General features: G+C 41.3%; 1 protein-coding gene across 1 annotated transcript; it reads left to right on the top strand.

Moving 5' to 3' along the window:
* The first annotated feature begins 1,057 nt into the window (after positions 1-1,057).
* Positions 1,058-17,125, top strand: LOC143474379 (phthioceranic/hydroxyphthioceranic acid synthase-like). The gene is made up of 7 exons (XM_076971843.1): positions 1,058-1,169; positions 1,297-1,366; positions 1,472-1,625; positions 10,624-10,784; positions 11,054-11,260; positions 11,514-11,695; positions 12,035-17,125. The coding sequence occupies exons 2-7, from the start codon at positions 1,309-1,311 to the stop codon at positions 17,090-17,092; spliced, it is 5,820 nt and encodes a 1,939-aa protein (XP_076827958.1). The 5' UTR covers positions 1,058-1,169; positions 1,297-1,308; the 3' UTR covers positions 17,093-17,125.
* Positions 17,126-19,543: the final 2,418 nt, after the last annotated feature.

Below are 19,543 nucleotides of genomic sequence, written 5' to 3'. Positions count from 1 at the left end.
AAATTCCATCACTTTTCAAACCTGAAACACATAGCAACATTAAAATTGGTCAGGTAAATGTTCATTCCCCTGTTTTGAGGGGTGTTTCTACCACATATTGTTTCGGACAAAACACCACAACCCCCCCCCCGGACCTCAGGTCACAGGTATCTGCCAAAATTGGACCGCGGACAAATTTAGTTGAGTACGCCTGGCCTAGCGGTTAGGGAACTGGTCTTGTGACCGGAGGGTCGCAGGTTCGATTCCCAGACCTGAGGCCATGACTGAGGTGCCCCTGAGGCCCTAACCCTCAATTGCTCACTTGCATAAAAATGTAAGTCGCTCTGGATAAGGGCGTCTGCCAAATGCCATAAATGTATGAATAAAATAAATAAATAAACAAACACCAACAATTCCCCATGGGGCTACATACCAAATAACTTTCAAATATTCAGCCAATCAGAAAATCTGACCTTCCACATTAAAAAGACTAATAGACTGAAATTGCTCTATATCCTCTTCAAAACCCATGCTTTTCTCCAATGTTTTGAGATAATCCCTTCTTTCTTTCACAGTATGACCGTCGTCTTCCATAAAAACTTTAAACCATTAAAAATACAACCTTTATACACCTGATTCAGGACTCTATTAGGCCCTGGGCCAGAAGCTGCCTTTGCATGATGCATCATGTCTTGTATCTCACTGTGTTTGGTGGGCTCACATCTATTTGCCACTCTGCCTCCTACTGGTGGAATATCTACTGGCAAATGGTACTCATTTGCCTTTATCCTGATCAGAACACCACTGGTTCTCTACTTTTTTTTTGTTTTTAGCTAAAAAAAAGCCTAGCACAATCCTTCTTTTTAGTCCATTTCCTCAGAACCTCCCTCACCACCTCCAGCCCGCTCACCTTCACTGGTGTAATTGCTAGTTAACTAGTAAACCTGATGTACATTGTGAAGTTAATGGTTTACTGAATTATAATTTTTTTATTTGATTTGTTGACACTCCCTCCAAAATACCCCTTACTTCCTTAGAAGCGATATCAATTTGGTCTAAGCATTAACCAGGATATGATTTCAAGTGGAAATTGACATATTTGGTCAATAATTATCTTTTATTCTTCCTCCCCAGTTGGTTTATATACAGCAGTCGCCATCCCAACCTTACAACAAGAAAGAAAAGCATACGTAAGATTTATTTTCATTTTTCCACTTTTCCTATAATTAGTTCATTCACTAATAAAAAAAGAAACTTATCTTTTAAAATAAATCCACCCTTCAACATTTCACGTAAGTTGCCCATGATTTATTTCAGATCACTTTCATCATGAAGGATGATGATCCAGACATCGCAGTTGTTGGCATAGGATGTAATTTCCCTGGAGGTAAGCTATTAAACGAGTAACAAACACTTCTAGCAGAAACATCACACTTTTGTGTATTCACTTTGATTCTTATGGAATAATACCGCATGCTGTCATCTATTTTAGGAGAGGGGCTCGATAATTTTTGGAAAGTGCTCCTTGAGGGGAGGAACTGTACCGTCCAGATACCAAAAGAGCGCTTTGACTGCACCCAGTGGTACGATCAAGACGAGAGCAAGGCGGGCAAGTCTCGCACAGCTAAAGCCGCACTTGCTGATGGGTGAGTGTTGCGCTCTTTCAAACGCAACTTGGCCGAAATGTTGAATAGTAGCAGGACAGTAAATTGGTGTTAGACATATAATAATCACTGGTGAGCATGCTTACTGTAGTTTATTAAGTTTTGAATTCGGCTTTTCAAAAGACCTCAGCCAGTAATTAAAATGCTGAAATTTTCATTTTATTATAATATTATTATTATTATTTTATTTTTCATTTCGACTAGTGTTAGAATACATTATATTAAATATATAGTATAATGCGTGTAAATGTTGGTATGTACAATATTGCTAATACTTTTATTAGCTGGTCTTTGAATGAGCTGTAATGTCCTGCAGTGTTGTGCATGTGTTCACATTTTTGCGTTTTCTAAACTTGAACCGTTCAGTTTAGAAACAATGAACGTGAGCGTAAACCACATAACAGGTTTGTTTGAATATTTAAATACATTTTATGAACACACGTTTACTCAGGTGGGAAAAGCCACACGTTTGTATGCAAATTGTCCCCACCGAATATGAAAAAAACAAGTCCAAATTTTATGCGGACAACGACATAGGCTGTAGTGTTGAAGTATTAGCTACAGTAGTATTGTGGAATACACGCGACTTAATGATGAGAAGAAGAATTCATCGCAAGAAGACCTGCGATTAAAAGTTCGTTTCCCAACAATAAGTGGGCAGGATTGCACTTGATTATATTATGGGCGATCTACAGTAGTTTGAAAAAATTAATTTTCATTAGTATAAAATGAACTTTGACTAATATTAGTGTGAACTGATACCACACTGTCCAAGCGATGCGCGTCGCGAGCGAGGATCAGGCAGGAGTCCATAGGGCAGCCACACGTTTAAACTCACACGCAACATGGACCAGTAGCGCCTTCAGACGACTGACAACGACGACATGTAGGCTAACACATGGACTTAAATACGTAAATATTAACAAGACACAAGTGCAAAACATAACAATAATGAGACAAGACACAGGTGAGATGAATAACAGGGATGAACACATACACGCAAAGAAACACACAACACAAACACGCACGAGCCGGACCGTGACGCCACCAAATGCATCAATTATACCGTGATGTTTGCTTTGATCTTTTGAAAATCTTACGTACTAACTGCATATAATTAACAGAGTTGTATAGTAACGAAGTAGAACTATTTCACTACTGTACTTAAGTACTAAAATGCTGTATCTCTAATGTGCAAAAGGGTTTTCAAACATACAACACTCAGACAACAGATAAGGCACACAGCCCACAGACCATCACAGTTTGTGCAGATTCCCATTTAGTATTGTGATGGCTTTTGGAAAGAAACTATCCCTGAGTCTGTTTGTTTTGACCGGTATGGACCTGTAACGTCTGCCAGAAGGCAGCAGGTTGAAAAGGTGGTTGCCGGGGTGGGTATTGTCCGTTACAATATTCCTGGCCCTGTTGAGACAGCGAGAGTTGTATACAGAGCTTATTGGGGGCAGAGAGCAGCCAATATTTTTTTCTGCGGACGAATACATGTCCCCCCCACAAAATTACGTCCATGTACTGGAGTATTATTTTTTTCTCCTACTTCCACTTTTACGTCACTACATATTTTTCATCAGTTTAATACTTTTACTCCGATACATTTTTGCGTGATGTATAGTTACTGTCACGGTGAGGCGGCCCCCTACCGGCCGCCTCCGTCCACAGCGGCTGTGTTGTTGTTGTTTTGTGACGTCGTGTACGCCCCTCAGGTGGGCGGAGCCCGTGATCCGTTCCCACCTGATGGTCGTTTGTCTGTCTATATATGCCTTGTCTTTGTACCAGTTGACCGCTGGTCATTATATCCTTGATTTGGATCTATTGCACGGGTTTTAGGTTTGCACACTTTATATTAAACCACCCTTTTTCCCTGAGACTTGGCGTGATCGCTTCCTTTTTGTTGCTCACACCTGCCCGTCACAGAATGACCAGCCACCCTTCGGAAGCCGCCGAGTCTCTTTTTCTTTCTCCTTCGTTCGTGGTCATGTCTCGTGGTAAGTGTTTGTCTGCGTGGTGTTTTGTTTGAAGAGCTCCGCCGTGCTTTTGTGTTTTGTGTGTGTGTGTGTGTGTGTAGCACGGCGAGGACCAGGGCAGTCTGCCCTGAGACAGCTCTTCGTGTCCGTTGTATGTTGCGGGAGTTTCGCCGTGCGCTTGTGTGTGGCACGGCGAACACCAGGGTGTCTGCCTGGTGGACTCTCGTGTGTGTTTTGTATGTGTGTACGGGTGACGGACGTGTGGACCAGTGTGCGTGCTCGTTCTGTTCTATGTTGAATGTTTTATGTGTGACGCGGTTGCCGCTCGTCACTGTCGCCTCGCTCCCCGTGTGTCGTGTGTTTAATGTGGGGAGCGACTGCGGCTCTGAGCGGCGCGCGTCACTGTGTGTGTGTGTAAACAGAGCGCGCATGTGATGGGTTCCGTCTGTCTGTTTGTACACCGTTTTTTGTTTGTCTAGTATTTGCGTGTGTGTTTTGTCCTAGCGTGATGTCAACTGTTAAATGTAATTCCACACATGCTCCTCCCCTTAAATGTGTGTTTGGGGGGGGACCGGCTGTGGTCCCGTGACATGGGGTGTGGCACGGAGGGCGTCTCTCCCGAGGGAGGCCCTGAATAGGGTAGGGCGCGTTTGTGTTCTATGTTGGTGTGTGTGTGTGTGTGTGTGTGTGTGTGTGTGTGTGTGTGTGTGTGTGAGTGCTGTTTCTGTGCAGGTGCTTCCCCTTGGCGGTGTCGTGGTGTTCCTGGACCTTGTGGGGGTCTCCACCTGGCAGGAGCCCCCTTGTGTTGTGGGGTGACCGGAGCCTGGTCGTGAAGAGCCCCTCCCTAGAGGGCTGGGGCCCCCGGATGTTTGGGGACCATGGGGCTCCGGTCTGAAAAGCTCCTGCTGGGGATGGAGATCCTCCCTCCTGCCCGGGGTGACCAGGAGGCCCTTGGGGCTGCTCCCTAGCCCGCGCCGGGGCGCTCTGGGCCTCGGTCTCTGGCGCTCCTGGGTTGGGTGGAGGAGTCCACCTTGTGATGAGGGACCCCGGGAGGGGTTGGCTCCCCCAGGAGGCTGGGGTGACCCCTAGCAGAAGGCAGGGGTCAGCTCTGGGAGGAGGTAGGTCCAGGAGGTGAAGTAGCCACGCCTCGGGGAGGTAACCTGCACACACGCACACACTAAGGACGACAAAGGAGTCGTAGCTCCTCGTCCGCACACCCTTGGGGCTCTCTGGCTAAACGCCGGTTAGGGCGTGAGGGCCCTGTGACCGACTGGGGCGTGGTTATGTGTTGTTAACGGCCCGGTCGGTCCAGGGTCCCGCCCGGGGAGGTGAGCTGAGTAATGTTTTATGTGTTTTGTGTTTCAGCTCGTGGACTGCAGGAGGTGTGTCCCTGCCTGTCCTTGCCTTCCTGCCCCTTCGTGTTGTTGTGCAGCCGCTGTGTGCCACACACCCAGTGGAGGGGAGTGCGGCTTGGTGGGGGGGTCTGTCACGGTGAGGCGGCCCCCTACCGGCCGCCTCCGTCCACAGCGGCTGTGTTGTTGTTGTTTTGTGACGTCGTGTACGCCCCTCAGGTGGGCGGAGCCCGTGATCCGTTCCCACCTGATGGTCGTTTGTCTGTCTATATATACCTTGTCTTTGTACCAGTTGACCGCTGGTCATTATATCCTTGATTTGGATCTATTGCACGGGTTTTAGGTTTGCACACTTTATATTAAACCACCCTTTTTCCCTGAGACTTGGCGTGATCGCTTCCTTTTTGTTGCTCACACCTGCCCGTCACAGTTACTCGTTACAATTATAAACATGTTAGCTGGCGCTGTCACCGGGTCAAGCGATCAGGCTGTCTCGTGAGCAGGGGTGGAAAGTAACTAATTACATTTACTCACATTACTGTAATTGAGTACTTTTTAATGAGTAATTTGTAATTTTCTGAGTAGTTTTTGAAATATGTAATTTTTACTTTTACTTGAGTACATTTTGACCCAAGTAGTTTTACTTCACTACATTTGAACGGCCTTAAATTACTGAGTAAAAAAATATTGATGGTGAAAAATTAAATGGGGGCAGAAATTTAAACTTCGAATCCCAGAACTGAAGGCCAATTGCATGGCCTTGCCTTGCCTTGCGCGCGCCCTTTCCATTGTCTCATAATCAGGTCGTAATCTGGTGCACTTTTTTTTCCAAAAGGATGAGATTGTTCTATCTTTAAATCTTCTATCTTTCAGGTTCTGTGGGATCCTGTGGACATTTTATTGTGAAAAGTGGAATCCTGTGGGCACTGTATTTTGAATAGTTGGATCCTGTGAGCGTTTTAAATAGTGGAATCCTGTGCGCATTTTGTTTTATTTTGAGATGTGGGATCCTGTGGTCATTTTATATTTTATTTTGAGTTGTGGCAACCTGTGGGCATTTTATTGTGAATAGTGGGATCCGGTGGGCACTGTATTTTGAATAGTTGGATCCTGTGAGCACTTACTTTTAAATTGTGGGATCCTATGAGCATTTTTAAATTTTTGATGTGGGATCCTGTGGGCATTTTATTGTGAGTAGTGGAATCCTGTTGCATTTTAGTTTGATTTGTGGCATCTTGTGGGCACTTAATTTGGTGTGCATTTTGTTTTTTGAATAATTTGTAATTTAAATTTCTTTATTCTTATCATAGTGTTGTCCATTGGACAATAGGACTGAAAATTGTTTGCACTTTATGGTACTGTGACGTTGGGTGCGAGGCGAAGGACGAGACACAAATCCAGCTTCACAGACACAACGACACGTTTTAATGTAGATAGGTATTGCGCAATAGCGCACGCTAAACAGACAAATACACACGTAACGTGTAGACTCAAACATTAGACAACGACGAGCCCAAGACACTGCGCGAACGCACATTAAATAGACAGACCACATCAACCCCACGTGATGACAAGACGAGCCACAGGTGAGACGGATAATGACAAGACGCACCCACGGAGGTACACAGACGCAGACGAATAGACGCAGACAACGTTAACACGCCCCAAAGGAAGGGTTCGGGGACCGTAGCGTGACAGGTACAGGTTGTGACGGTCCTTGTGCTGTGAGGAAGTATGTTCCTGAGCCCAGCTGATCTTTTTGCAAGCGTGGATGTGCACTTAAATACACTTTGAAATCGATTAAAACAACTTGTGTTGAATTTGGTTCATGATTCATCCATGCATTAAATAACAAAGTAACTAAGTAACTTTTACTCAAATTACATTTTAAATGAAGTAATTTTGTACTTTTACTCGAGTAAATTTTGAGATGGGTAATTTTACTTTTACTCTGAGTAGATTTTAGGCAAAGTAATGATACTTTTACTCAATTACAATTTTTCAGTACTCTTTCCACCTCTGCTCGTGAGGCATGCTCCGGTCGCGTCTCGTTTACTCTGCTGAACACTCTGAACACTTGAGCTTCCCTAATCGGTTCACTTGACACGTCGTGACAGCCGCACGGCAAAAATGACGCAATCGCGGTGGCTCCGCCCATGCGCGTTGGACACGCGCGCGGTCGCTTCGCGAGGTCGCGCACCTCTCGATTTTTGTGCGTGCGAAGTTACAAGGTGGAATTCATGCACTTGTATGGCACTTTGAAGGTCAATTTTCAGTATTTTCCAGCACCTTTAGCTTAATTTACATATTTATACAAATACACATATACTCGAAATTATTCTAAATAATTCACTTTTTATCTCATTAAAAAGAGATGGTACTGTGTATAGTAACAGCAGAAGAGCAGAATAAGTGCTGCATAATAAGCTTGTTAGCGTTTTAATGTACATATTTTGGCATCTTTTACACCTTCAACATCGAGTGATCGTGGTGGTGAGGGTGAGGAAGGAGACCACCCTGGCCCTACCTAGAGACAGTGTTTGCGTTTGCTGGAGTGAAAGTAAATTCCTATAAGATGAAGTGCCATCTCTGCCTCCCTAAAGAGTGTGAAATATTGGCCTTCAAAAATTCACCTTCGAATTTGAAGAAACACATCAATGTAAGTTATAAATATAACGCACAGAAGACACACCAGTTTTAGCTGTCAGTAAGCGCCAGTGTTGCGAATAACGCTGTTAAAAATAACGGCGTTAGGTAACGTCATCATTTTGTCAGTAACGGGATAATATAATTAGTTACTTTTCCTGTCGTTACAACGCCGTTTACGTTACTGGTCATTAAAAGCGGTGCGTTACTATATATTGATATACTAATCCGAGCGGACCGCTGCCCAGGCTAGTGAGGAGTAACAGATCCCGATAGGTCACAGTTCTCGGTGTAACACCTGTTTAACTTAACAAGTCAGTAAGCGATTGGCTAAGGCAGCATTATGATAGCCAATCAGAGCCAGTGTTTTTACACGCGCGCCGAAGCACGCGAGTGACACGACACAAATGGAGAAGAGGCCGAAATTGCGTTAGGTGCAAGCCGAAGAAAACTAGAACTTTCAAGGCGATATAAACATTATTTAAGAAAATACTTGAAGTTCCTGAATGTCTACCAGACTGGGTATTTGATTTATTTAATTAAGAATAGAGGTTTTATTGTTAAGTTTACTTCTGTTGTAAACAAACCAGTTGTTTCAGGTTGAGAGAATTTAATTTAATTTCATAGATGTAAATGCACTTTATATAGTGTAACTGTTTACTTTTGCTTTTTTTCCCAAAGATTTGGGATTTTAAAGGATTTTATCCTGCACTGGTCTGTGGATGTGCAATAAATATCAAAAGTTAAACAATTTTCTGATCTACTCATTTCAATTGACTGTGAAAACTGCTTAAAAAAACTTAATTAATTGGCATATAACCTTTTTTTAACTGTAACGCAAATAGTTACTTTCCCTGCTAACGAGTAGAGTAATTCAGTTACTAACTCAGTTACTTTTTTGAACAAGTAGTGAGTAACTATAACTAATTACTTTTTTTAAGTAACATTCCCAACACTGGTAAGCGCTAGTTAGGTTAGATATCTTAGCTAACTAAACTAATTATGTTCATGACGTAGTAGAGAGAATTCTATGTGCTGCTGTATTCACTTAACATTAGCTGGCAATCATAAATCATAAAGGCGATGTTGTGTTTTTAGCAACAGTAAGCCGTGTCTCTTTTCATGCTGACTAATCATCAGAGGCGGTCTTCGCATAGAGGCGTTCCTAGGCAATTGCCTTGGGCCCCTCCCACTGCAGCCCACTGTAGGGGCCCCCTGACTAGCTAACTTAAAGCCTGGTTTAAACTTGACGCGTCGCGAGGGTCCGCGTGGCGAAAATGACGTAATTGCTGTGGCTCCGCCCGTGCGTGAGGGCCTCGCGCTATCGATTCGCGAGGTCGTGCACCTATCGAATTTTGTAACTTCGCGTGCGCCGCGTCTCAGCGCAATGAACAAAGTCATGTTTGAAGGGTTTATACACCTTTATAAGGTGGAATTAAAGCACTTGTACGTCACTTTCAAGGTCCATTTCAATATTTCCCACCACGATAAACTTAAATAAGTTAAATATTTATACATATACTCGAAATAATTCGCTTTTAATCACATTATTTAATGGTGGTTTATTTTCAAAACGCCCAATCTTAACGTCTTCACGTTCTTTCATGTTTCGTCCTGGAATTACAAGAGGCTCGTATTTGTTAACATAATACAAGATAACTGTTCATTCAGACAGCTATTTATTGTGAAACGAAGTAGTTACAATTTCAAGCATTTTCAAGAATTTTAGCCTAAATTCCAGCACTTTCAAACCTGAAACACAAAGCAACATTAAAATTGGTCAGGTAAATGTTCCTTTCCCTGTTATTGAGGGGTGTTTCTTTATACTACCACATATCATTTCGGAGAACACTGCACGCAAAAAGTTTAAACGCTTCCGTTCGCACAGGGTCGCGTGAGGTGGGCGGAGTCACACGCTACGGTCACTCGCGAAAGTATAAACCAGGCTCGCATATTAATGTTAATGGGCCCCCTAGCTAAATTCGCCTTGAGCCCCCAAATTGCTAAGTCCGCCACTGCTAATCATGTGCCCGTTTTCAGGCATCCCAAGTTGCAAAAGTTGATTTCAAGGAGGTTACCCCCCCTGTGTGTAAGTTGTTGAGCGGGGGGCAAGTTGTTGGGGGGGGGATGTAAGAACAGGCCAATCAGATCCCCCTCTCTCTCCTTCCCACTTGCGATTAGAGAAAAAAAAAGTCTGTCGCCTGTGTGCGCGTTTGTGTGGGTCACTCGTTCTGAATTCCGGGAGATTATATGTGACTCGCGGGTATCAGGGAGCCACTACCGAAATGCGGGAGACTCCCGCAGCTTCTGGGAGACTTCAGATGTCTGCCGTTTTTATAGTGTAGTGTTTATAGGGTAAGGACATTTATTGAGGGTAAACGCAGGGCAGTAGGCCCACCCTTAGAATCCGATGGACGGACTTTATGTCCAAAATACACTTCGTTTTCTCAGCTAAATTAAGGCAAACTTGTACTTCTTGTACATCAAACCTATGATGTAGCGGGACATAGGACATCTGTTTTTTTTGTGTACGAAGTGTTAAGCCCAGTTTTTTAAGTTGCTACTTGCTTGTACATACAGAACACTTGTATTTGTGGTCTTTGACGTCTTTGATTTGTAAGTGATATATAAAAACAATTGATAATCAAACTTTGACAGCTTTCTTTAATTAATTCAAAACACAATACTTGTACTTTTTACTTCCAGTACTTGAGTAATAAATTTTTGAATAAACTACTTGCAATACTTAAGTACAAAAAATGCAAGTAAAGTTTTTAATGAACACTTCAACTTCTACTCAAGTCAATTTTTTGATACTTGAGTACTTGTACTTTTACTCAAGTATGGGTCTCTAATACTTTATACAACACTGCTAACAGAACTCTAATAAGTACTGCTATAAATGTTCATTCAAATTTCATACATAGGCTATTTATGGGGGCATTCACTTAAATTAAAATAGTATATAAGCAAATATTATTATTACTTTTTTTTTTACAGGTTTAATCAGCTTGATAACAAGTTCTTTGGTATTACTGATGCTGAGGTGGAACAAATGGATCCTCAGCAGAAAACACTCCTACAGTGTACCTACAGAGCACTGGAGCATGCTGGGATACCTCTGGAGAAGGCTGGTGGGAGCAGAACAGGAGTGTTTTTGGGTAATACTGACACAGTATAATCTAAAAAGTGTGGTGGTGATGATGATGATGATGATGAAATAGAACATATTAGAAAGAGGCCCTTCATTTGCTGGGAAAGTAAAGGTGCTGGTCATAAAATTAGAATATCATGAAAAAGTTTATTTATTTCAGTATTTTCAGTACTTTTTCTATATTTGTATATTGTACTTATCCATTACACACAGACTGATGTATTTCAAGTTATAACTATATATACATATATTTTATTTATTTATATGTATGTTTAGGCCTCATGAACAGAGACTACGAACTCAACATGGCCAATGTTGACCCAGTCGTCATTAACCACTGCACTGGTACTGGTATAGCTATGAGCATCGCTGCCAACAGAATCTCCTACTTCTTCAACTTCACCGGGCCATCTTTCACCATAGACTGTGCCTGTTCCTCTTCTCTCGTTTCTCTTCATTTAGCCTGCCAGGCCCTCAAACAAGGTAAAAACAACACACTGTTTTTTGTTGTAGGCCTACTGTATTTCACCTTTTATCTTATGACTTCATGCACCTTCTTGGATAACAACTCAAAATCATTATTTTTACATTATGTGGACATAAGCAATCATACAGAGTCAGTAGTTTATACGGAAACTGAACTAGACACATTTCTCTCAAGTTTTCTTGAATCTGAATGATTTGGTTATTACTTCCAGATTTCTATTAACCCGTTTGGCTGTACTGTTTTAAACAGGAGACTGTGAAATGGCTGTGTGTGGAGGTGTTAGCTGTATTATTCAGCCAAAGACATTTGTGGCTCTAAGCAAAGCAAAGATGATTTCACCTAATGGCACAAGCAAGCCATTCTCTAACAAAGCAGATGGCTATGGAAGAGGAGAAGGTTGTGGAGTCCTCCTACTCAAGCCTGTGAATAAGGTATTTCATTTTACATAAACCATGTACCTTTAGACCTTAACACATTTATAGGACCAGTTTTCCAGAGCAAGATCAAGCCTAGGACTACAAATAATTTATGAAAACTATAAAAGCAAATATATACATATATTAGTGCTGTCAATTCCAGGTGCCGCGATTAAAAGTCCTCACCAGGATTTTGCTCAGGGTTCCTGGATTGTGTTGATTCCACTAATTTTACCTGGATTGCTAATTCGAAAATCTAGCAAGCTTGAGCAAAATCCTGGTGAGGACTTTTAATCGCGGCACCTGGAATTGACAGCACTAACATATATATTATATTTGAAAATATTCCCATAGGCTCTGCAAGACCATGACCACATTTGGGGCATCATATGCAAAACTGCAGTAAACCAAGATGGCCACACTGTCACTCCAATCACAAAGCCATCCATGGTCCAGCAGGAGAAGCTTCTCCATGGCATCTACTCCACAGAGACCTACCTGTCTGACGTGCAGTACATAGAGGCTCACGGGACTGGGACGTCAGTGGGAGATCCAATAGAGGCAGGTAGCATCTCCAAAGTTATTGCCAAGGCGAGGTCTGCAGACTTAGGGCCACTCTGCATCGGCTCTGTTAAAAGTAACATTGGACACACAGAATCTGCAGCAGGCGTGGCAGGACTCATTAAGGTTCTCCTCATGATGAAGCACCAAACCATTGTTCCTTCACTGTTCTACTCAGAAGAAAGCTCTAGCATAGATGCCCAAGCTCTCAATCTAAAAATCCCCACCAGTGCTGAGAAATGGGTCACCAGAGACAGTTCGGTGAGAGTTGCAGGGATAAATAACTTTGGATTTGGAGGGACAAATGCACACGCAGTTGTGAAACAATATAGGCAGGAAGAGTTGCCAAAAGAACCTGTCAAGAAAAATCATCATTTTTTTGTACTTTCTGCAGCAACAGAGAAATCAATGGCAATGATGATAAAAGACACTGTAGAAAATATCAATAGTGGTAATATAACAAATCTACATAGCTTGGCATACACATCTGCATGTAGAAGGAGTCACTTAAGACATAAATATAGGAAATCATTTCATGCATCATGTTTGACTAATTTGAAGGAGAAACTTGTGCATGCCCTAGAAAAAAAGACTGTGCTTTCAAAGCCAGATCCCAGACTAATTTTTGTTTTCTGTGGGAATGGGGTAACCTACAGAGGCATGTGCAAACAGCTCATTAAGGAGGAACCAGTTTTTAGGGAAAAAGTGAGAGAGATTGAGTCTCTTTTCCAAGACTACAGAAAACTGAGTCTCATAGATATGCTGGAAAGGGAGTTTCAACCTGACGTTGACTTCTCAGATCCAGAAATTATCCAACCGCTCCTCTTTGCCATTCAGGTTGCCATTGCTAAGCTACTAATGGACTGGGGAGTTAGGCCAGACGCTGTTCTTGGCCATTCTGTTGGAGAGGTTGCTGCAGCCCATTGCTCAGGGTTGTTGTCCCTTGAGGATGCAGTGAAGGTGATCTACTATCGCAGTCACCTGCAGAGCAAAGCAACTGGAGGTAAAATGCTAGTTGTAAGTAACATGGCTGTGTCGAACGTGTTGGATATCCTCCCTTCTTATTCTGGGAGAATTTGCTTGGCAGCGTACAACAGTCCTCTGTCGTGCACACTTTCAGGAGAGGCAGACGCCATTGATAGTTTACATAAGAACTTGAACAATTCACATAATGGGAAAAATCTGTTCCTTCGTGTTTTAGATGTCCCTGCTGCTTATCATAGCCACATGATGGATTCTATTTTGGCAGAGGTAGAGAGCAGTATAGGTCCATTAGAGGCACAGAGCATAGTGGCAGAATTGTTCTCAACAGTGACAGGAGACAAGGTGTGCCCCACAGATTTTGTTAATGGCACGTACTGGGCAAGAAATATCCGAGAGCCAGTCGCATTTGAACAAGCAGTAAAATCAGCCAAACAGAATAAGAATGCAATTTTTGTTGAAATTGGCCCAAGGAGAGCACTGCAGAGAAACATCATGGAGACTCTAGGAAATGACACAGTGGTGATCTCCACAGTGGAGCCAGAGAAAGACCACGAAACAATGTTGACTGCTGTGTCAAAACTTTTTGAAGTGGGAGTGAATGTAGATTGGGATCAATTCTACAAAGGCTGTGAGATGAAACCTATTTCTTTGCCAAGGTATCAGTTTGACAATGTGATAAAAGATGTGCTTACTGAAGTAGCACACACCGATACCAGTAGTAGTCACCCTGTAATTTCACAGAAGAGTAAAGATGGCTTGGGTTTCAGCTGTGACCTCTCATCTGAGGCACTGTCCTACTTGAATGATCACAAACACCAAGGTGTTGTCATTATTCCTGGGGCATTTTATGTTGAGTTGGGTTTAGCTGCTTTCATGATGAGTGCAAATCCAAAAGTACCCCTCAGTGCTCTGCAGCTCAGTATAAGTTTCCACACTCCATGCATTTTGTCACAGAATACACCAGGCATGAAAGTGCAGCTGGATCCAACAGAAGGCTCGGTGGGAAACAGTTTTCAGTTCAGTGTACATTCTTTGTCAGCAAAGTACGCATCTGGCAAAGTAGAGTCAGTACAAATAAGACAACCTGAAGAACAATGCATTTCCCTGGATTGTGTCTTTAAAAGATGCCAGTTATTTGTGAGTTCAGAGGAATTCTACAAATACCTGTCTAAAACTGGATTTCAGTACGGTTATGTCTTCAAAAACACATGGGGTGTTTACTATGGGGATGAACTCAGGGAAAGCTATACAGTTGTGACAGTTCCTGAAGAGTTATGGCCGCATCTCTATGACTATTATCTTCATCCGGTGGTCTTAGACTATCTCATGCAACTTCTTCCTGTAACAGGACCTGAACGCTTCTCAGGAAGGGCTGGATTTCCATCTCAAATTGGCAGCTTAACTGTGTTTGAACCATTGCAGAAGGAAATGGTTATATACATGAGAGCAACTTATGTAAGTACAGAGGAGCTTAATGTGTGTGCCTGTTTCACTGACAAAGAGGGCAGAGTTTTGGTTGAACTCAAACATGTGACACTCACATACCTAGGGGATCCTTCTCATGTGGTACGGGAGTATTTCTTCCACAACAGCTACAGCACTATCTTTGAGAATGAAAACTTCTTGACACCAAAGTCTTTGGTCTTCGCAGATCAATTAGGAATCTCCAAAGACTTGTGGCCATACTTAGACCCATCATCCAAATGCATTCCCCCCTCACATGCCAATGAACTGATGGAAAATCAGTTTGAAGTTTTTCTGTCAGAAATGAAAATCCCAAATGTCAAGACAAACTTCCAGGAAGTTTTGTTTATGTGTAGTAATGTAGATCTAACCTCATACAAAACAGAGAATGTGCTAGATATTACAGTGAACTGTTGTGAAATCTTCAGAAAAATGGTTACAGGTCTTAGGAACATACATTTCCAAGGCTCCATCAGAGTTGTAAGCTATCGTTCATCAGAGGGAACAGTTGACCACATTAGCCCTGGATTTGCACTGTCTGGAATGACAAGAGCCTGTGCTGCTGAGGTGCCAGATCTCTCTTTTCAGCTGATAGACCTGGGCTCACTCTCGAAAGAGGACATCAAAGCCTTGTCTCAGGTCCTCAGATCCTATCCTTGCAGCAAATACCCAGAGCTAGTTGTGAAAAATGGTCTGATTTATAACCCACAGATCACCCAAACACCCATTCCAAGTACAGTCAATGCTAATCAAAGCCTCCACTGTTCTCAGTGTAAAAGTTTTATCTTAGAAACCTCTGATCCCCATAGAATGACAAGTCTGTCAGCAATAGGTGCTGATGACATTGTTCAATCCATTGATGCAAAAAACGTGGAGGTCCAGCTTTGTAAAATAGGTGTTCACTCCTCAGACTACTTTCCAGTCAGTGTCTCTGATTTTAGCTTTGGTCAGACTTTATACTGGAGCAAACACACATCCCAGAAGCACAAACTTTTAGCTCTTGACTTCAGTGGCACTGTCACAGCTGTGGGAAAGGATGTTAGAAAACTGAAAGCAGGAGATCAGATTGTGTGCTGCTACCCTGTTGCTGCTTCTAGCAAAGTTGTTATTCCAGCAGCTGCTTGCTACAAAACAAAGAGACTACCATTTCTGAAGGAGACTCCCTGTGTGTCCTACTTTATACTTGCTTGGGAGGTCCTGCAATGCTCATTGTCAAAGACCAAACAACAGATGAAGTTGGGCATTTTCTCCACTATACGTGACTCGGTTCTGGTGAAAGTCTTAAGTATAACTGCAATCAAATCAGGCTGGAGTGTCACTATGGCAACAACGGCTAATCAGCTGACTTCTGAGTTCCGTGATGTGGTGGGAGTAGTGCTACTACCTCCCTATGATGAAGCTGTTATAGCAAAAGCAGCTAATATTACTGGTGTTAGACACATTGTCCTCGTCTCAGACAATCAAACCTCTGTCAGTCCGCTTGCTTTGAGAGGTCTTAATGATGAGGTTTTCATGAAAGTCCTTTTCACGTCAAACTTATTGCAGAAGCAATCGATTGTAGCATGGAAGTCACACATTGCGCACTGGCTGAAACAAATGCATTTGGACAAAATGTCTGTTGTTTTGGAAAAGACCACTTTTCAAAAACTGGCAAATGGAAACATTGATTGCTTGCCTTTGGATGAATTCAAATCATACTTCAGATGTCAGACCATGCCTGTGGTGGTCCTCAGTCATGACACCAAGAATGAACTGTCTGACATTCCACTTATGACAAAAGCCCAACAGTTGTTCCAGAAAAATTCTGTCTACATAGTGACAGGGGGCCTCACAGGGCTGGGCTTTGAGACAGTGAAATTCATTGCTCAGAAAGGGGGAGGAAACATTGTTATCCTCTCTAGGAGTAGCCCAAACCAACTGATGGAACAGGAGATAAAAAATATCAAAGATCAATGTCAGTCTTTTGTTACATGTCTACAATGTGATATCGCTGTACCAGAGCAGGTTTACCAAACAATCGTTCAGATCAAAAAACTGTTCTCATCCAATCCAATTAAAGGAGTGTTCCACAGTGCAGTTGTTCTTCACGATGGGCTGATTGAAAAATTGAACAAATCCCTCTATGAGAAAGTCATGAGGCCAAAAGTGAATGGTGTGATCAACCTTCATAATGCCACTAAACATTGTGATTTGGATTATTTTGTATGTTACTCCTCCATCTCATCCTTCGTTGGCAATGCTTTCCAGACAAATTATGCTGCTGCCAATGCATTCATGGACACATTTTGTCAATACCGTAGAAACTTGGGGCTTCCTGGGCAGTCGATTAACTGGGGGGCTTTAAATTTGGGTCTCCTGTTAAACAATCAATCAATCAAATTCAATCAATCAATGATTGATTGATTGAAACAAAGACCAAATCCAAAAAATTCTGGACTCAAGAGGATTGATGACCCTGGAATTTCTAGAAATTTATCAAAGCCTTGAACAATGTCTTATCTTGAACAATCCACAGCAGGTTGTGTGCAAGTTCAATTACAAAAACTTGAGATATAATGTTCTGTCTCAAAACAAATCGCTCACTTCTCGGTTATCAGCAATGGTAGAGGAAAGCCTTAGAAAGACTAACATGCTCAACTCCAGCCTTGAGAAGAGTAACACAGTCTCTTCACCTTATGAATACATTAAGTCATTAATCAGTAACACTACCGGTGTTGAGCTGAGCGAGATATCTGATGATACTCCTCTATCAGTATTGGGCATTGATTCCATGTTAGCCATGACTGTACAGAATCTCATCTTCCAGGAGAAAGGTGTGAATGTACCACTAGTCACTCTCCTTGATCCACACAGCACATTTTCCGACTTAGTGAAAATCTTGGGAGAGAATACGAATGAGGGAAAACATCAGTATGAGGATGAGTTACTCTCTGAGCATACCACAGAGCATACCACAAGGTTATAGACGACAAGGTTATATAGATATTCTGCTCATTGTTTATGTAGGCATGTGATGAAAAGATTTTAAATTCCCACCTAGTTTATGGGTGCATGTTTATTTTGTTTGTATTGGTTGTGATTATTTTAAACCATTGTGTATATAATGCTAAATGTATATTTTGGTAAAGTATTTGTTTTTTCCTTTCCATTTGCTTTTTGTCAAAATTCAAAAATCTGTGTCCGTGCTCTTTGCCATCACTATAAACTGGTTTTTGGAATCATATTATGAATCACATATTGTGTTGTTGGAAACAGAGAGAAAGTTTTGTTTTTAGTGGATTTTTTCCATTTAAGATTTTCTCATTATATTTGTTTGGATTTAGCACCATCAAGACCTAAATATGTAACATAATTTTCATGTGCATATTTCAGATATTTTATAGATAAGATATTTTAAAGTCACAAGTTTTAAAACTTCATGTTCACTCGCATGCAAATGAGTAGTGTGATCAACATATCATCATTACTGTTACTGTTATGGCCAGGTTGTAAATTTAGCAGCTGAGAATTGTTATAATTGTGTGTTAGTGGCAATTTAACAATTTTTTAATGTATTTGCAACAAATTAAGAACTTCCTTGTAATGGCCTTGCAGAAGGCCATTTTATTTTATAACGTATGTTTATAATTATTATAGAAAACATTCATTAAAGAAGGCAGAATTCACGTTACCATTGTTTCATTTTGGTTTTTCTCATGTTATCCTGTTCTGGCCAATTTAATTTTTTGAGAGAGAATGATCACTCAATAAATGATTTGTTGCTAAATGAACTAAGGTCTTTCCTTATTTATTAGGTTCATATACATAACGTTAAATATTAACTATCAACAACTGTAAAAAATGATAAAATTTGATATTTAAAATGTAATCAGTCACATTTAGCAATTTTAAATACGTTAGCTGAATTCTGAGAAATTATTTGCCCTGTTTAATCCACACATTTTTATACTTGCCATTTTATCTCATGAATTTATATAATAACCACACATTACTCAAAGGAGAATTTAAAAAGGCGAAGTCTTTTTTTGTAATCATGGGCCATTGACAGAATTCTACACTGGACTCATGACCCGCCTATTGCTACATTCCCAGTGTTCTGCTACAATTTCATTCTTTCAGTTCCTTGTGTTACACATTAGGCACGATAATTGCAATGTACACTGGAGGACTCCTGAGGTCACGACAAATGACCTGTGACTTCAGATGGGAAAACTCACAAATTGGAAATCAGGAGGTATGGCGTATTAGTCAAATTAGTCATGATTGTAAAGCTGCTTTGTGACAACATGTGTAGTAAAAAGGGCTATGTAAATACATTTGAAAGAAAGAAATGCACGTCCGTCAAACATGATGTTCGTAAATGTAATGTTCCGACAAGACTGAGAATCTCATGCACGATACAGTATTGACTATATTAAATGACTTTAAACTGAACTGAAACCATTCAACAGCACCAACATACAGAATGTTTCAGTAAGAGTTTTAACCAGAACAGTAACAACAACAATAATAATTCTAATAATCTTTATTTGCATAGCCCCTTTCATACATGCAACTCTAAGTGCATTAAAGAATTTATTTTATAAAATAACAGAATGCCCTAATTATTAAAATAAATAAAGGAAAAACATGAAATGTAAAATATGACAAATAGAACAAAGCATATTACTCCAGTTTTTAAATCTTTATACAGGCTTCCAGTTAGATTTAGAATTTAAAGCAGTACTACTAGTCTATAAATCACTGAATTAATAAGGCCCAAAATACTTTCCTAATATACTCAAAGACTGTGGGTCAATTATATCTATGGACAGAAGGCACCATGTAGGTAATAACAGCAAAGTAAAACAGTAA

This window comes from Brachyhypopomus gauderio, chromosome 13 (genome assembly GCF_052324685.1).
Source record: "Brachyhypopomus gauderio isolate BG-103 chromosome 13, BGAUD_0.2, whole genome shotgun sequence".
Classification (NCBI taxonomy): domain Eukaryota; kingdom Metazoa; phylum Chordata; class Actinopteri; order Gymnotiformes; family Hypopomidae; genus Brachyhypopomus; species Brachyhypopomus gauderio.
The sequence above is the reverse complement of the archived record's forward strand: the minus strand, read 5'-3'. Positions and strand labels throughout refer to the sequence as shown.

Coding starts and splice junctions, on each gene's coding strand:
- LOC143474379 (XM_076971843.1), top strand. CDS start 1,309: ATGAAGGATGATGATCCAGACATCGCAGTTGTTGGCATAGGATGTAAT. Junction 1,367..1,471: donor AGGATGTAATTTCCCTGGAG/GTAAGCTATTAA, acceptor CATCTATTTTAG/GAGAGGGGCTCGATAATTTT. Junction 10,785..11,053: donor CAGAACAGGAGTGTTTTTGG/GTAATACTGACA, acceptor ATGTATGTTTAG/GCCTCATGAACAGAGACTAC.